Source organism: Lithobates pipiens, unplaced genomic scaffold (genome assembly GCF_037356315.1).
Source record: "Lithobates pipiens isolate NorthernLeopardFrog02 unplaced genomic scaffold, aLitPip1_a1.2 Scaffold_8, whole genome shotgun sequence".
Taxonomy (NCBI): domain Eukaryota; kingdom Metazoa; phylum Chordata; class Amphibia; order Anura; family Ranidae; genus Lithobates; species Lithobates pipiens.
The window spans coordinates 4,052,850-4,070,462 of record NW_027507903.1 but is presented as its reverse complement, the minus strand read 5'-3'; the positions used below and the strand labels follow the sequence as shown (position 1 = coordinate 4,070,462).

General features: G+C 46.2%; 1 protein-coding gene across 1 annotated transcript in view; it reads left to right on the top strand.

Moving 5' to 3' along the window:
• Positions 1-17,613, top strand: part of ADAMTS7 (ADAM metallopeptidase with thrombospondin type 1 motif 7) — a 240,528-nt gene that overhangs the window by 88,061 nt on the left and 134,854 nt on the right. Inside the window, exon 9 of the mRNA XM_077472765.1 lies at positions 15,413-15,557. Coding sequence (XP_077328891.1) covers positions 15,413-15,557 — 145 coding nt within the window. The remainder of the gene's footprint in view (positions 1-15,412; positions 15,558-17,613) is intronic.

Genomic DNA, 17,613 nt, shown 5'->3' with positions numbered 1-17,613 from the left:
TGTCATGGGAATGTACCCCATTTGTCTAAATGTCATTGGGAATAAAAAGTGACACCATTAAAGAACAGGTAAAATAAAAAAAAAGAAAAATAAAATTAAAAAAAAAAAAAAAAATATATTATATATATATATATATATATATATATATATATATATATATTATATATATATATATATATATATATATATATATATATATATATGTGTATATAATTTATATATTATATAAATATTTGTATCTACTGTAGTTAAAGTGCAGCTGCGTCCAGATCCTACACAATAAAGCATTTTAAATATTCCAATCAATCAATTAAAACACTTTTAATCAAGCCCCCATTCACCTCTGTATCTATAAGCATTGTGAAGAAATTATTTTTTTTTTAATTCAGAACCGAGGCACTCTGGGGAATTATGGTGTAAATACAATATATATGTATATATATCTCCCATCTCTTTACTCCCTTTTGCCTCCAAACTCCTTGAACATTTAGTCTACAACCGACTGAGCGACCACCTCATTGAGAATAACCTTCTTGGTCCCCTTCAGTCTGGATTTTCGCCCCCAGCACTCCACAGAAACTGCTCTCCTAAAACTTACAAACAACTTACTAATAGCCAAAACCAATGGTCATTATTCTGTACTCTTACTCTTGGACCTTTCTGCTGCCTTTGATACGGTCGACCACCCCTCCTCCACAAAAACTCAATTTGCTTGGTCTCCATGGCTGCACTCTCTGTTGGTTCAAATCTTACCTACCTCACCGCACCTTCAGTGTCACTTACAACTCCACTTCCTCTTCTCCAACTCCACTTTCCGTTGGGGTCCCTCAAGGTTCTGTCCTTGGACCTCTACTATTCTCGATCTACTTGTCCTCCCTGGGTCAGCTGATAGCCTCCCATGGCTTTCACTACCATTTATATGCCGATAATCAAGCCCCCATTCACCTCTGTGTCTATAGGCATTGTGAAGAAATACATTTTTTTTAATTCAGAACCGAGGCACTCTGGGGAATTTCTTAAAGGATGTCATTGACACCCTTTACAATCTCCGCATGACAAATGGCCGATTAATGTCAGGAACGGGCTGTGCCAGAACAAGGTCACCCAGTTCTCCAGGTGAAGAAGCCATACTGCACAGGAAATACTGCCCCCCCCCCCCCACCTTCGCTCTAATGTGGGCACCCATGATTGGCAACTGCAGCTGGGATCTATGATACCAGCACTACAGCGCTGCTTCTGCCTGTCTGATAGTTGCATGGAGCTTGGTTGCATATACTCTATGTTCTCCTCCAACACATAAGACACTGTGCCCGGGGCAGCAGCCCCCCCCCCCCCCCCCCAGTCCTGGCCCTGGAAACAGGTATATGAATCTCTCACATGGAGGGAGCTGCACTGAATCTGGAGTGTCCATACCGGGGAGCGCTCCGTCCTCGGGGCACGTTCAGCCTCTTGTTAGCTACGCCGCTGTCTGCTGGGTCAGAGCTGCTTTAGGCAGTTAATAAAATAGCCGATCTACTTCTAGAGGGAAATCTCAACATTTTACACAATAACAAAAATATGTGACGGCAAGTGTGCAGAAATATGAAAGTCACATAAAAAAAGACTGAAATCATAACGTAAAGTATGTGCTCAATACATGCCCTTCATTTCCAATATTCTCCACGCTTCTCTGTGTGACGGTCACTAAACAATTATTCTGCACTGCGTGATTGGCTTCACCTATCAATGCTGATGCACTGACCTTGTCATGGGACCGATAGGTGACATTGGCACGTCTGTGTGCCTAACATTGACTAGAACTGCTCACCGGCGTAACGGTGGAATTCGCCTTCAATGGGTCTGCGTGTGTTACATATTACTGATCGGGGGTCTCTCTAATAAATGAATGAATACAGATTAAATGAATGAATCAACAGACTATGAGAAATGCATTTTATACCAGAAGCCTTCCCATCACATTAGAGTTCCCCCTTCACATTAGTGTCCCCCTTTCACATCAGAAGCCCCCTATCACTTCATAGCCCCCCTTACCTACCCTTATCAGGGTTCCCGTCAAAGTTCCCCTTCACATCAGAAGCCCCCTACCACTTCATAGCCCCCTTACATACCCTTATCAGGGATCCCGTCAGAGCTCCCTCTTTCACATCAGAAGCCTCCCCTCACTTCATAGCCCCCTTATGTACCCTTATCAGGGTTCCCGCCAGAGTTCCCCCTTTCACATCAGAAGCCCCCTATCACTTCATAGCCCTCCTTACATATCCTTATCAGGGTTCCCGTCAGAGTTCCCACTTTCACGTCAGAAGCCCCCGATCACTTCATAGCCCCCCTTATGTACCCTTATCAGGGTTCCCGTCAGAGTTCCCCTTTTCACATCAGAAGCCCCCTATCACTTCATAGCCCCCTTATGTACCTTATCAGGGTTCCCGTCAGAGTTCCCCCTTTCACATCAGAAGCCCCCTATTACTTCATAGCCCGCCTAATGTACCCTTATCAGGTTCCCGTCAGAGTTCCCTCTTTCACATCAGAAGCCTCCCCTGACTTCATAGCCCCCCTTATGTACCCTTATCAGGGTTCCCGCCAGAGTTCCCCCTTTCACATCAGAAGCCCGCTATCACTTCATAGCCCCCTTACATATCCTTATCAGGGTTCCCATCAGAGTTCCCCTTTTCACATCAGAAGCCCCCTATCACTTCATAGCCCCCCTTACGTACCATTATCAGGGTTCCCGTCATAGTTCCCCCCTTCACATCAGAAGCCCCCCCTCACTTCATAGCCCCCCTTACGTACCCTTATCAGGGTTCCCGTCAGAGTTCCCTCTTTCACATCAGAAGCCCCCTATTACTTCATAGCCCGCCTAATGTACCCTTATCAGGTTTCCCGTCAGAGTTCCCCCTTTCACATCAGAAGCCCCTATCACTTCATAGCCCCCCCTTACGTACCCTTATCAGGGTTCCCGTCAGAGTTCCCTCTTTCACATCAGAAGCCCCCCATCACTTCATAGCCCCCCTTATGTACCCTTATCAGGGTTCCCGCCAGAGTTCCCCCTTTCACATCAGAAGCCCGCTATCACTTCATAGCCCCCCTTACATATCCTTATCAGGGTTCCCGTCAGAGTTCCCCTTTTCACATCAGAAGCCCCCTATCACTTCATAGCCCCCCTTACGTACCATTATCAGGGTTCCCGTCATAGTTCCCCCTTCCACATCAGAAGCCCCCCCTCACTTCATAGCCCCCCTTACGTACCCTTATCAGGGTTCCCGTCAGAGTTCCACCTTCACATCAGAAGCCCCCTATCACTTCATAGCCCCTTACGTAGCCTTATCAGGGTTCCCGTCAGAGTTCCCCTTCACATCAGAAGCCCCCCTTCACATCAGAAGCCCCCTATCACTTCATAGCCCCCTTACCTACCCTTAGGGTTCCCGTCAGAGTTCCCCCTTCACATCAGAAGCCCCCTTCACATTAGAAGCCCCCTATCACTTCATAGCCCCCTTACGCACCTTTATCAGGGTTCCCGTCAGAGTTCCCCCTTTCACATCAGAAGCCCCCCATCACTTCATAGCCCCCCTTACGTACCCTTATCAGGGTTCCCGTCAGAGTTCCCCTTCACATCAGAAGCCCCCTCCCCCATCACATTAACCACTCCAGACCACCGCACGCCGATATACGTCCTAACTTTGAAGTGGAATATCGTTGTTATGGCAGCAGCTAGCTACCATAACCCCCCCCCCCCCCCCTATCCTCTTCTTCGGCTGGCGATAATAGTGGTCTCTGTGGTGGATTCGCCGCAAGATCACTTTTATCGACCCTCCTGCCACTCTCTGGTGCCCTCCGCCGATCGGATCTTCTTCCTTGCTGGGTATGGAGAGGAGTGAGGGGAAGATGGCCCCCACCCGTCTCCATACCATGGCAGGGTGGAAGCGACGTCATAACGTAATTTCTGCCCATAGCTCTTAAAGGGACTTTTTTTTATTGCATATTAGTGTAAATACTATATATATATATATATATATATATATATATATATATATTATATATATATATATATATATATATATATATATATATATATATATATATACACAATAACAATACATACAATTGATGGGCGGAAGCGACATTAAAACATCACTTCTGCCCACAGCTCTTAAAGGGACATTTTTTTTAAATAATTTTTTTACATGACAGTTTTTTTCATTTATTTATTTATTTATTTTTATTGCATTTTAATGTAAATATGAGATGTGAGGTCTTTTTGACCCCCCCAGATCTCATATTTAAGAGGTCCTGTCATGCTTTTTTTCTATTACAAGGAATGTTTTTGTTTTTTTTTAAACGCGCCCCGTCCCGCCGAACTCGCGCGCAGAAGCAAACGCATACGTGAGCAGTACCCGCATATGAAAACGGCGTTCAAACCACACAAGTGAGGTATCGCCGCGATCGGTAGAGCGAGAGCAATAATTCTAGTCTTAGACTGCCTCTGTATCTCAAAACATGCAACCAGTAGAATTTTTTTTAAACGCCGCTGATGGAGATTTTTAAGGGGAAACCGTTTGTCGCCATTCCACGAGCGGGGCGCAATTTTTGAAGTGTGACATGTTGGGTATCAATTTACTCGATGTAACATTATCTTTCACTATATAAAAAAAAAAAAATTGGGCTAAGGTTGCTGTTGTCTTATTTTTTTAATTCAAAAAAGTGTTTTTTTTCCCAAAAAAGTCCGCTTGTAAGACCGCTGCGCAAATATGGTGTGACAGAAAGTATTGCAATGACCGCTATTTTATTCTCGAGGCCGTTAGAAAAAAAAAGTATGATTTTGGGGGGGTTTCTAAGTGATTTTATAGCAAAAAAAAACAAAACAGTTTTTAACTTGTAAACTACAAATCTAAAAAAGAGAGTTTAGTTCCACTTTAAATGCAATAAACCATATGTATGTAGAAAGGTTTCCGCTCTAGCAGTCTGCAGATCTCTCGTCTCAATCGTGTATAAATATTAATCTTTAACTGGTAAACGATCAATTAGAACATTTACGATCAATTCGAACATTTGCAACTGCTAAGTCTTTATTCCGCTCTGTGTTGTATTACGGCTTCCCTATAAAGTTACATTTCCCAGCTGTGAATGAAATACAATTCAGCTCATTTTCTCTGTTTTGTCAGCGAAACGTTTTCTAATTTTATCGCCTCTATTTACAAAAATGTAAATCTTTGGTGATCAGCCTACGCACCCCCCCCACCCCCAAAACCGGCAGGACACTCACCACCCTCTCACCCCGACTCCCCCCCCCCCTACTCACTTCCTCTAAAGTTTCCAAACACAAACATGAGAATCGGCCACTTCCTGCCACATCACATCAGAGATAACTGTGAAGAACGGCTGGGGATATTAACGATCGCCCCGCAGATCAACGCTCCGGGGGCCATTCCTTTTATAGGGATTAGGGATGAAATAGCTAAAAAAAAAAAATAATTTCGTGCACGCCACAGCGTTAAATTTAATTTTGAAATTTTACATTTGCTTATTTATCATCTTCTTTTGTCCCTTTTATTTGCAGTTTGTTCTATAATTCACTAAAGCCGATTACATTGTGCATTTCCGTTTTTAGTATTTGTTTTCTTGCACAACTCATTATTTACTAATAAAGCAATAACAAACACCTATGCCGTGTACACACGTAGCGGACTATCCGACGGACTTAGTCTGGCGGACTTCCCGCCAGACTGTCTGTCGGACTTTCCGAACGGGCTACTTGCCCACACACGGCACTTTTTCAGCGGACTAATACGGCGTACCAAGTCCGCCGTACTATCCGCCCTACTTTTGAAATGAATGGACTCGCCCACACACGCGGAGGAAAGTCCGCTCATTTCGAGCGCGTCTCCAGGTAGGCGGGGCCCGCGAAGGAGACGTCGCTGGCCCCGCCACCTGGTATGGACTTAAAGGGGAACCCCAACGCCGAAAAAAATCGGCGTGGGGGTCCCCCCAGGTCCACATCAGACCCTTGTACGAGCACGCTACCCGGCCGGCCATTAAAGGGGGGGCGAGCGAGCGGCCCCCCCCTCCTGAGCCGTACCAGGCCGCGTGCCCTCAACATGGGGGTGCCTTGGGGAAGGGGGGCCGCGCGGCCCCCCCACCCCAAAGCACCTTGTCCCCATGTTGATGAGGACAAGGGCCTCTTCCCGACAACCCTGGCCGTTGGTTGTCGGGGTCTGCGGGCGGGGGGCTTATCGGAATCCGGGAGCCCCCTTTAATAAGGGGGCCCCCGGATACCAGCCCCCCACCCTATGTGAATGAGTATGGGGTACAGTGTACCCCTACCCATTCACCTGTAAAATAAAGTACAAAAAAAACACAACACACAAGATAAAATAGTCACAGCTTCGGGGGTCTTCCGTCTTCGGGGGTCTTCTCGCCGGACTCCTCCGCTATCTTCTTCTAGCTCTTTTGCTAGCAGAGGAGCCCGGCTTTCTTCCTCGCCGCCCCCCTCTTCTTCCGACTTCGGGGGTCTTGTCCCCCTCTTCGGTTCTTCTGCCGGGCCACCGCGCTTCTTATAGCTCTTTTACAGGCGGTGGCCCGGTCTTCTGTCGCCGCCGCCTTCTGTTCTTCTTCTTCTCCTGGAGATGTTGACTCAACACTCTCTCCGGCCGCAATGCCAGGGACGTGCTGCGTGGCGACTTATATAGGGACAAGGGGCGGGGTCATCGGTTGATGTCACATGGGTTGATGTCACACGATGACCCTGCCCCCTTACGATGTCACAGTCCCAGAGGATGCTGGGACTGTCGCCATGTGACATGAACCCATGTGACATCAACGGATGACCCCACCCCTTGTCCCTATATAAGTCGCAGCGCAGCGCGTCCCTGGCATTGCGGCCGGAGAGAGCGTCGAGTTAACATCTCCAGGAGAAGAAGGAGAAGAAGAACGGAAGGCGGCGGCGGCGGCGGCGGCGGCGACAGAAGAACCGAAGAGGGGGACAAGACCCCCGAAGCCGGAAGAAGAGGGGGCGGCGATGAAGAAAGCCAGGCTCCTCCGCTAGCAAAAGAGCTAGAAGAAGATAGCGGAGGAGTCCGGCGAGAAGACCCCCGAAGACGGAAGACCCCCGGAGCTGTGCAATAAACTATTTTATCTTGTGTGTTGTGTTTTTTTTTGTACTTTATTTTACAGGTGAATTGGTAGGGGTCAAGGTGCTTTGGGGTGGGGGGGCCGCGCGGCCCCCCCCTTCCCCAAGGCACCCCCCATGTTGAGGGCATGCGGCCTGGTACGGCTCAGGAGGGGGGGGCGCTCGCTCGCCCACCCTTTCCTGGCCGGCCGGGTAGCGTGCTCGTACAAGGGTCTGATGTGTACCCGTGGGGACCCCCACGCCGATTTTTTTCGGTGTTGGGGTTCCCCTTTAAGTCCATACCAGGTGGCGGGGCCAGCGACGTCTCCTTCGCGGGCCCCGCCTACCTGGAGACCCGAATGAGCGGACTTTTCTCCGAGCGGGAAAAGTCCATTCATTTCAAAAGTACGGCGGACTGGCATACACACGGCCGGATTGTCCGCCGAAATGCGAGTCCGGCGGGAAGATTGGAGTGCAAAACTACTTTCTAAGTCCGCCGTACTTTCGGGTCAAAAAAGTCCGCCGGAGCCCACACACGGAGGGATTGTCCGGCGGACTTGAGTTTGCCAGACTTTTCCACCCGATTGTTTGATCGTGTGTACGCGGCACTAGAATGCATTTTTTTTTTTTGGCTACGCAAGGATAATAATAAAAATAATAATAATAATGACATGATTAAACCATTAAACAAATAATTTAAATAAGAAATAATGATTGGCTTTAGTGCTGCGAAGTAACGCCTTCTGTGGTGCTGAGTCAGCGTCATAGCGAATCACATTTACTGATCATAGCATAAGTGGACTAGAATCCTTATAGTAAAAATGTTACATCATAGATACAAGAGATGGTCAGAGACTGCAGACATGATACAGGCGATGGTCAGAGACTGCAGACATGATACAGGAGATGGTCAGAGACTGCAGACATGATACAAGAGATGGTCAGAGACTGCAGACATGATACAAGAGATGGTCAGAGACTGCAGACATGATACAGGAAATGGTCAGAGACTGCAGACATGATACAAGAGATGATCAGAGACTGCAGACATGATACAGGAAATGGTCAGAGACTGCAGACATGATACAAGAGATGGTCAGAGACTGCAGACATGATACAAGAGATGGTCACAGACTGCAGACATGATACAGGAGATGGTCAGTGACTGCAGACATGATACAAGAGAGGGTCAGAGACTGCGGGCATGATACAAGAGATGGTCAGAGACTGCAGATATGATACAAGAGATGGCCAGAGATTGCGGGAATGATACAAGAGATGGTTGGAGACTGCAGACATGATACAGGAAATGGTCAGAGACTGCAGACATGATACAGGAGATGGTCAGAGACTGCAGACATGATACAGGAGATGGTCAGAGACTGCAGACATGATACAGGAGATGGTCAGAGACTGCAGACATGATACAAGAGATGGACAGAGACTGCACACTTGATGCAAGTGATGGTCAGAGACTGAAGACAAAATAAAAGAGATGGTCAGAGACTGCAGACATAGTACATGAGATGGTCAGAGTCTACAGACATGGTACATGAGATGATCAGAGACTGCGGCCATGATACAAGAGATGGACAGAGACTGCACACTTGATGCAAGGGATGGTCAGAGACTGAAGACATAATACAAGAGATGGTCAGAGACTGCGGACATGATATAAGTGATGGGCAGAGACGGAAGGGATCATACATGAGGTGATTAGAGTCTGCAGACATGATATGGAAAATGGTCAGAGAATGAGTTAAATGAATGTGTCTGCCCCTTATATCAGGACCTCCATCAGAGTTCTCCCTAAAATCACAGTCCTCATCAGATCCCCCCCTTACATCAGAGTCCCCCTTTATAGTAGGGTCCCCATCAGCCTCCCCTTATATCAAGGTCCCCAACAGAGTGTCCCTTACATCAGAGTCCCCCCCTTCCCTTAGGGTCCCTGTCAGAATTCCTCCTTTCATCAGATACATATATCAGGGTCCCCCTTACATCAGATTCCTCATCAGAATTACCCCTTAAAAAAGTTCCATACTCCTGTGAATGGTGATGAAAGCACATCATTGGTTGATAAGAGGTCAGTGGTCCTAGAAACCAAAGGATGGGGTTAATGACAACACAGTATGGGGAACCTGCAATGGACAATGCAGGGTTGGGGGTAGACGTTGAGACCATAGGCAGCCACTGTTGACCCGACCTTAAATCCGTTCACATTGAGCATGTGCCACTGACTGTATTTTGGAGACTCCTGGTTTTATCGTCGATGGTTAAAGTGGGAGGAATTAAGCCACATCATTGGTGGCAGTAGAAGCAACAGTACAGTGCCTTGGAAAAGTATTCATACCCCTTACCCCTTGAAAATTCTCACATTCTTTAATGTTACAACCAAAAAGGTAAATGTTTAATTGGAATTTTATGTGATGGACAAACACAAAGTGGAACATAATTGTGAAGTGGAAGGAAACTGATAAATGTTTTCATATCTTTTTACAAATAAATATGTGAAAAGTGTGTGTGTGTGTGGGGGGGGGGGGGGGGGGGCATTTGCATTCAGCCCCCCTTTCTCTGATAACCCTAACTAACATCTAGTAGAACCTATTGCCTTCAGAAGTCACCTGTTTAGTAAATAGTGTCCACCTGTGTGTAATTTAATCTCAGTATAAATACAGCTGTTCTGCGAAGCCCCCAGAGGTTTGTTAGAGAACCTTAGTGGACAAACAGCATCATGAAGGCCAAGGAACACACCAGACAGATCAGGGATAAAGTTGTGGAGAAGTATAAAGCAGGGTTAGGTTATAAAAAAAAAATCTCCCAAGCTTTGAACATCTCACGGAGCTCTGTTCAATCCATCATCCGAAAATGGAAAGAGTATGGCACAACTGCAAACCTACCAAGACATGGCCGTCCACCTAAACTGATTGAGCCGGGCAAGGAGAGCACGGTCAGAAATTCCGATGGAAAAGATCCGATCGGATTATATTATCGGAAAATCAGATCGTGTGTGGGCTCCATCTGACTTTTTCCGTAGGAAATTCCAACAGAAAAAAATTGAGAGCAGGATCTCAAATTTTCAGAGAAAAAAATCATATCAGACTTTTTCCGATCGTTTGTAGAGAATTCCGATCGGACAAAGTGCCACGCATGCTCAGATCAAATTACGAGACCAAAGCTATTGGCTTCTAGCCTGAACGTAGTCCCGTCGTAACGAAGGAACGTCACCACGTTCCGAACGAACTGATTTTCCGACAACTTTGTCCGACCGTGTGTATGCAACACCAGTTTAGGACAAAATCCGTCAGAAAAAAATCTGACAGATTTTGTGGTCGGAATGTCCAACGTGTGTACAGGGCATTAGAGTCTACAAAAGACTTGAGACCGGGGTGGAGGTTCACCTTCCAGCAGGACAACGACCCGAAACATCCAGCCAGAGCTACAATGGAATGGTTTACATCAGGGATATGCAATTAGCGGACCTCCAGCTGTTGCAAAACTACAAATCCCATGAGGCATAGCAAGACTCTGAGAGCCACAAGCATGACACCCAGAGGCAGAGGCATGATGGGACTTGTAGTTTTGCAACAGCTGGAGGTCTGCTAATTGCATATCCCTGGTTTAGATCAAAGTATATTCATGTGTTAGAATTGCCCAGTCACAGTCCAGACCTAAATCCCATTGAGAATCTGTGGCAAGACCTGAGAATTGCTGTTCACAGACGCTCTCCATCCAATCTGACAGAGCTTGAGATATTTTACAAAGAAGAAGAATGGGCAGAAATGTCCTCTCGAGATGTGCAAAGCTGGTAGAGACACCCCCAAAAAGACTTGCAGCTGTAATTGCAGAGAAAGGGGGTTCTACAAAGCATTGACTCCGGGGGGCGCCATACAAATGTACCCCCCACACTTTTCACATATTTATTTGTAAAAACTTTTGAAAAACATTCATCATTTTCCTTCCACTTCACAATTATGTACCACTTTGTGTTGGTCTAGCACAGTGATTCTCAACCAGGGTTCCTCCAGAGGTTGCTAGGGGTTCCTTCAGCTTTGGGCCATTTATAGAAGTTCCCATTGACATCATTGATCTTTTTAGCTATCTGTAAGGAGGTAATTCTTCCCAATGACCACAAGTGTAAGGACCATTCTTCCCACCTGATGGTTGTAGATTTTTAATTTTTAGCAGGGGGTTCCCCCGAGTCTGGAGAACTATTTCAAGGGTTCCTCCGTGTGGAAAAGGTTGAGAAAGGCTGGACTAGCAGATAAAATCCCAATAAAAGACATTTATATTTTTGGTTGTAATGTGACACAATGTGGAAAATTTCAAGGGGTATGAATACTTTTTCAAGACACTGTACCTCATATCAGTGGGAGGAATAGTGCCCCAAGGGCCGGATAAAGGAAGGCAAAGGGCAGCATCTGGCCCATGGATCACAGTCTGCATACCTCTATAGATCACAATGATTGACTTTCATAAATACTCCAGCTGGAGATTCAATTAACAAAATAGAAGCAATAGAAGAAGTACATTCTTGTGATCTCAATGTAAAATTGAGTTAGGATGTATCTCTTTATTTCAATATAAGGAATTACCAGCTCCAACCAAACTTTGCACCGGTTGGCACTTCTCCAGTATGAGATATCTCCAGCAGAGAACCCGGCCCAGCTCTATCGCTGCCGCCATTACAAAGCCAGATGATGATGGTATGAATGCTTCCTGAATGGATTCTCCACAATGTGGAGGTATGGTTGAAGGAAACAAATGGGGAATCCAACTACCAGAGAGAGGGTGGCACCTTTGCCATGTCTTTCTGGCAGAAAAAAAAATAAAAAAGATTCAACCCACTAGTGGCCAACCAAAATCTCATTATGGAGTTTGTCTTTATTGATTTTTTTCTTTATTAGTATGTAATTCCGACATGATGAAACATGGAGGCAGGATGGTGCTACATTATATATCCATATCATTTGTAAAAATAAAAATGTTGATACTGTTGATGATGTTTGTTTTTAACCACTTACCATCCGCACTATAGCCGAAAGACGGGTTACAGCGTGGACTTAATTTGCCGGGAGGGCGTCCCCGGACGTCCTCCCGTGCTTGAGTGGCCTGCGCGCCCCCTGCAGGGCATACGCAGCGCTCTCTGTGATCAGCGTGTCTATGAGGCTCGGCCTGATCACAGATCGTAGTAAGGGGTCGATCGCGACCCCTTACCACGTGACCAGCTGTCAGCCAATGACAGCTGATCATGTGATGTAAACAGAGTCGGTAATCGGCTATTTTTCCTCCTCACGAAAGAAAAAGCAGATCACTGGCAGCTGCGAGAGGGACATCGGTCCTGATTGTGGAGGTACCTACCAGTGCCCACCAGCGCTACCTACCAGTGCCCACAGTGTCACCTATCAGTGCCCTAAGTGCCACCTATCAGTGCCCACAGTGCCACCTATCAGTGCCCACAGTGCCCCCTATAAATTAATCAGTGCGTCATTACCAGTGCTCCCTATCAGTACCACCTACCAGTGCCACCTACCAGTGCCCATCAGTGACATCTATCAGTGCCACTCATCATTGCCACCCATCAGGGTCAGGGCCATTTTTAAGGCAGGGCAAAAGGGGCAGCTGCCCTGGGCCCTGCCATTGTTGTGGGGCCCAAAGCAGCTGCCTCATATTTGCCAACTATCCTGGTTTAAATTCCCTGGCCCCTTGAGGTTTTAGTCCTGTGCTGTGTCACACTGATATCTCAGTGTGAAGTGCTGCTACTAATGCTGCCCAGCTCTGCCCTATTGTGTACAGATGACTCACCTGCAGACCCTGTGTTTACATGTCAATTACCAGCATTCATATGTAAATAGAGGCAGCATTCATATGTAAATAGCGACAGGCAGCGGCATTGATATGTATATCATGCCCCCCTGAGGTCATATCCACAGTAATCTCTAGCAACCAATCAACAAGCAGAAATCATGTGCTGTAACCTCTAGTAACTAATCAGTGAGCCATAATGTGTGCTGTAACCTCTAGCAACCAGTCAGTGAGTGGTAATGATACACTGTAACCTCTGGCAACCAATCGCAATAGCTGCCTGATCTGATTCAGTAAATGATTTAGAGTCTAGCTGCTATTTATTGTATGCGTCAGAGCAGGTGGAGAGCCAAACTGCATGGGGGGTGGGGCAAGAAAAGTTTTGCTCAGGGTCCAATTAATATTAAAGACGGCCCTGATCAGGGCCCATTAGTGCCGTCTTATCCGTGCCCATCAGTGTCGCCCTGATCTGTGGCCATCAGTGCAGCCAATCAGTGCCCATCAGTGCAGCTTCATCAGTGCAGCCCATCAGTGCAACCTCATCAGCGAATATCAACGAAGAAGAAAAATTACAAAATTTTATAACAAACTATGAAACATGTTTTTTTTTTTCCAAAAATGTAATTTTGTTCATTGCTATATCTGCTCTAAGATAAGGAATGTTGAATCGGATTGGTTGCCCTGGTCTATTGCACTTAGCACAACACTAGCGTTGTTTCCACAGTCTTATTAAAGGAAGGAAATCTAGGTAAATTTACTTCTCCTGGCTCCACTGCTTTGGGCTTTTCTGGGCCCACTGGTTGCAGGTTTGATTGTTTTCCCCCTGCCTTCTGGATGGTTGCAGAATGTAGTGGGCCGGAAATGCAAATCAGCAACCTAAATATTTATGTTGTCTTAGCCAATCCCTGTGAGGAGTGTGCCCAGAAGGTGGCTGAGGGGTGCATAAATAGTCTGGGATTTGAGGCTGCCCTGTTCTTGTCCAGGAGGAGAAGTTTCCAACCTGAAGGGCTTCCACCCTTCTAGGCAGCCCAACTGTGCTCAGCGAGGTCTTAGCTATGCTAAAGCTGAGGAGGACCTGTTTGCTGAAAGTCTCTGGGACTAAACAAGGGGTTTGACTAAGGATCTGGTCTGGAGCGTTCACTGGAGAAATCTGCCTGATACTGAATGGAGGCATCCAAGTATTCAGACCTGAGTGCAGGATGCTGGCGACCGTTGTATTAGAACTAGTGCTTGCCTGGCCTGGGATTTCTCTGATAGTGTCTCAGTGCAGACCCTTTTCTGGGCCATCGTTAAAAAGGGACAGTCCTAAGGAATCGTGCCAAAGTGAAGAGTGTCCTCCCGTTGCCGTTCAGAGTTAGTGGAGTATCCCACAGCTCCCCATGCCTTATCTAAGTTTATTCAGCACTAGATCTCAGAAAAAAAGCAACCCCTAGACCAGTGATGGTGAACTTCGGCACCCCAGATGTTTTGGAACTACATTTCCCATGATGCTCAACTAAAATGCAGAGTGCATGAGCATTGTGGGAAATGTAGTTTCCAAAACATCTGGGGCAGGGCCTTCTTAATAGCAGCATGGGCCCCTGGGCAAAGTAATGCACTGGGGCCCCTACCAGCTTGTCCCAATTTACGCACCTACCTCAAGAAATAAATAGTTGATAGAATTAAACGTAGATTCATTAGTACTTTCAATAAAATACATTTTACAAAAGGAAAACATTCCATAAATCAAAGACTAATCAACACAAAGGGCACAGTACAGGGGGGGGGGGGGGAATGCAGATGGGCACAGTACAGAAGGGGGCAGTAGGGCACAATATTAGGATCAGGACGGCACTGTATAGGTTCTGGGACGCTTCTCGGGACATGGCCAACTCGGGACAGTTTAGTAAAAAGCATGAATGTCCCAGACCAGTGATTCTCAACCAGGGTTCCGTGAAACCCTAGGGTCCCTCCAGAGGTTGTAGGGGTTCTTTCCGCATTGGGCAATTTCTGCCTCTCAGATAAGTTCCCACCAACACCATTGGTCTTTTTAACTATCTATAAGGAGGTAATTCTTCCCAATGACCACAAGTGTAAGGACCATTCTTCCCACTGACCAACACACTAATGTATCATGAGTTGAAGATTTCTCATTTTTAGCAGGGGCTTCCCCGAGACCGGAGAACTATTTCAAGGGTTCCTCTGTGTTGAAAAGGTTGAGAAAGGCTGTCCCAGACAGTTGGCAAATATGATGTAATGTAAGATTATTGCGGGGCCCCATGCCCAGGAGTGCCCTTGCATTAAGATGGCCCTGATCTGTGGTGCCAAGGTTTCGCCATCACTGACCCTAGACTGTTCATTCAGCCAGAAAGAGTGACTGTTGCTGTGTGCCTGGCTGCCTCTGCCCTCAGGAGAGGAACCCGTGGAATCATGCGGGCCCCTGCAGGGGGTGAGCACAAGATAGGTCTGATGGATGTTTATTTATTGGTGAAATAAAAAAATTTAATTTATTTTTTGCTTATTCCTTTACAGCCGAGGTTGGGGGCTTTGCTTGGATGACCCCCCCAGTAAGGAGTTACTTAATTTCCCTTCTGTTCCTCCGGGAGTCCTGTATGATGTTGGACATCAGTGCCGCCTTCAGTATGGATCAGCTTCCACCTTTTGCCAGGACATTGATGTAAGATTCTGATTATCACTTGGTTGAGAGGTGATATAGTGTGTGTATATATATATATATATATATATATATATATATATATATATATATTACACATTTCAGGGTTGTGAGATAACAAAGTTATAGTGGTAGCAGAACATGCAAGCAGTGTGAAGGATTCCGCAATCACGATACGGTTGTAGAGTTACAAAAGTGACACTAAACAATATCCTTGTTCTCCAAAAATAAGCCATAAACCTCCACTACTTAATGGCCCTGTGAGCTGTTTTTCAGGAAATTGTCTCCTAATGTGTTGTTCTATCCCCGTGAGCTCCTGAACCTCTCCTTTCCCCCCTCGCTCTCCTTTATTTGAAATGAGCAGTGCGGTCGTGTACACTGCTCTATGCTAAATGCATATCCCATAGTTCCATGGTCCATCTCAGGAACGAGCAAGAAAGGGTGGCTACATTCCTACATACAGTGAGACCATGGAGAACAAACGTAGCCACCCTTTAAGGCTGCCTTGACAGCTGAGCATCACATTTTTGAGCGTTTTTTTTTTTTTTCAGGCATTCGTGTTTTTTTGAATGTTTTTGTACAGAATTTTTAAAGCATTTTTGAGCTTTGGTATGTTTTTAAATAGAAACAAAAACATATAGGAGATATGGGACTTTAAGGGTGCGAATCATTAGAGACAACAAGATATAAAAATATATACAAATTTTATTAAATAAACAATATAATTAACCGGTTCCCGACCGGCGCACGCCGATGTACGTCGGCAGAATGGCACAGGCAGGCAAATGGGCGTACCTGTACGTCCCTTTAAATTTGTCAAGACCCCCGTGAGTCCGGTCGTATGTCCCGCGGACTCGATCGCCGCGGGCATACCCGCGATCGTCTCACGGGGCGGCTGAACGGAGAGATGTCGTTGTAAACCGCATCCCCCCATTCTGCCTAGCAACTAGTGACGCTGATCTCTGCTCCATGTGATTGGAGCAGAGATCAGTGTTCACTAAATGAAAGCCCAACCCCCCCACAGTTAGTAACACACCCCTAGGAACACTTAACCCCTACACTCCCACCCACTGGTTAACCCCTTCACTGCCAGTGTCATTTACACAGGAATCAGTGCATTTATATAGCAGTGATTGCTGTATAAATGACAATGGTCCCAAAAATGTGTCAAAAATGTCCGATGTGTCCCCCATAATCTCGCAGTCATAATAAAAATCGCTGATCGCCGCCATTACTAGTAAAAAAAAAAATTATTAATAAAAATGCCATAAAAACTATCCCCTATTTTGTAAACGCTATAACTTTTGCGCAAACCAATCAATAATCGCTTATTGCGATTTTTTTTTTTTACCAAAAATATGTAGAAGAATACGTATCGGCCTAAACTGAGGGAAAAAAATGTTTTTTCAATATTTTTGGGGGATATTTATTATAACAAAAAGTAAAAAATAATGCATTTTTTTCAAAATTGTCGCTCTATTTTTGTTTATAGCGCAAAAAATAAAAACCGCAGGGGTGATCAAATACCACCAAAAGAAAGCTCTATTTGTGGGAAAAAAAGGACGTCAATTTTGTTTGGGAGCCACGTCGCACGACCGCGCAATAGTCAGTTAAAGCGACACAGTGCCGATTCGCAAAAAGTGGTCTGGTCTTTAACCAGCAAAATGGTCCGGAGCTGAAGTGGTTAAAGTGGTGTTGTCACCCAAAAAAAAAAATTGCTCAAAATTCATTAAAAATAAATAAATAAATAATTGGAAAATTTTTTTTTTTACTCACCTCTAAATGCCTGTTGCTAGGGGGTCCCTCGTAGTCTGCCTTCTTCAATGCCCGGGCTGGTGACATCACTTCCCCTCGCGCTGCACAGTCATCTGAGACCTGTCACGTGTCCCCGATGACTGTGCGGCGTATCACGGCGCCCCCCCCCCCCCCGATCGCGCATGCTCAGTGGCTGCCTAGCTGTGAAGCCACAGCCGGGTGCCCACAGTCAGAATGCCGGTGCTGTGAGCGGAGCGGGGAAACGAGGGCGGGGGGGGAGTTCGTTCCCCCGCATCGCTGGACC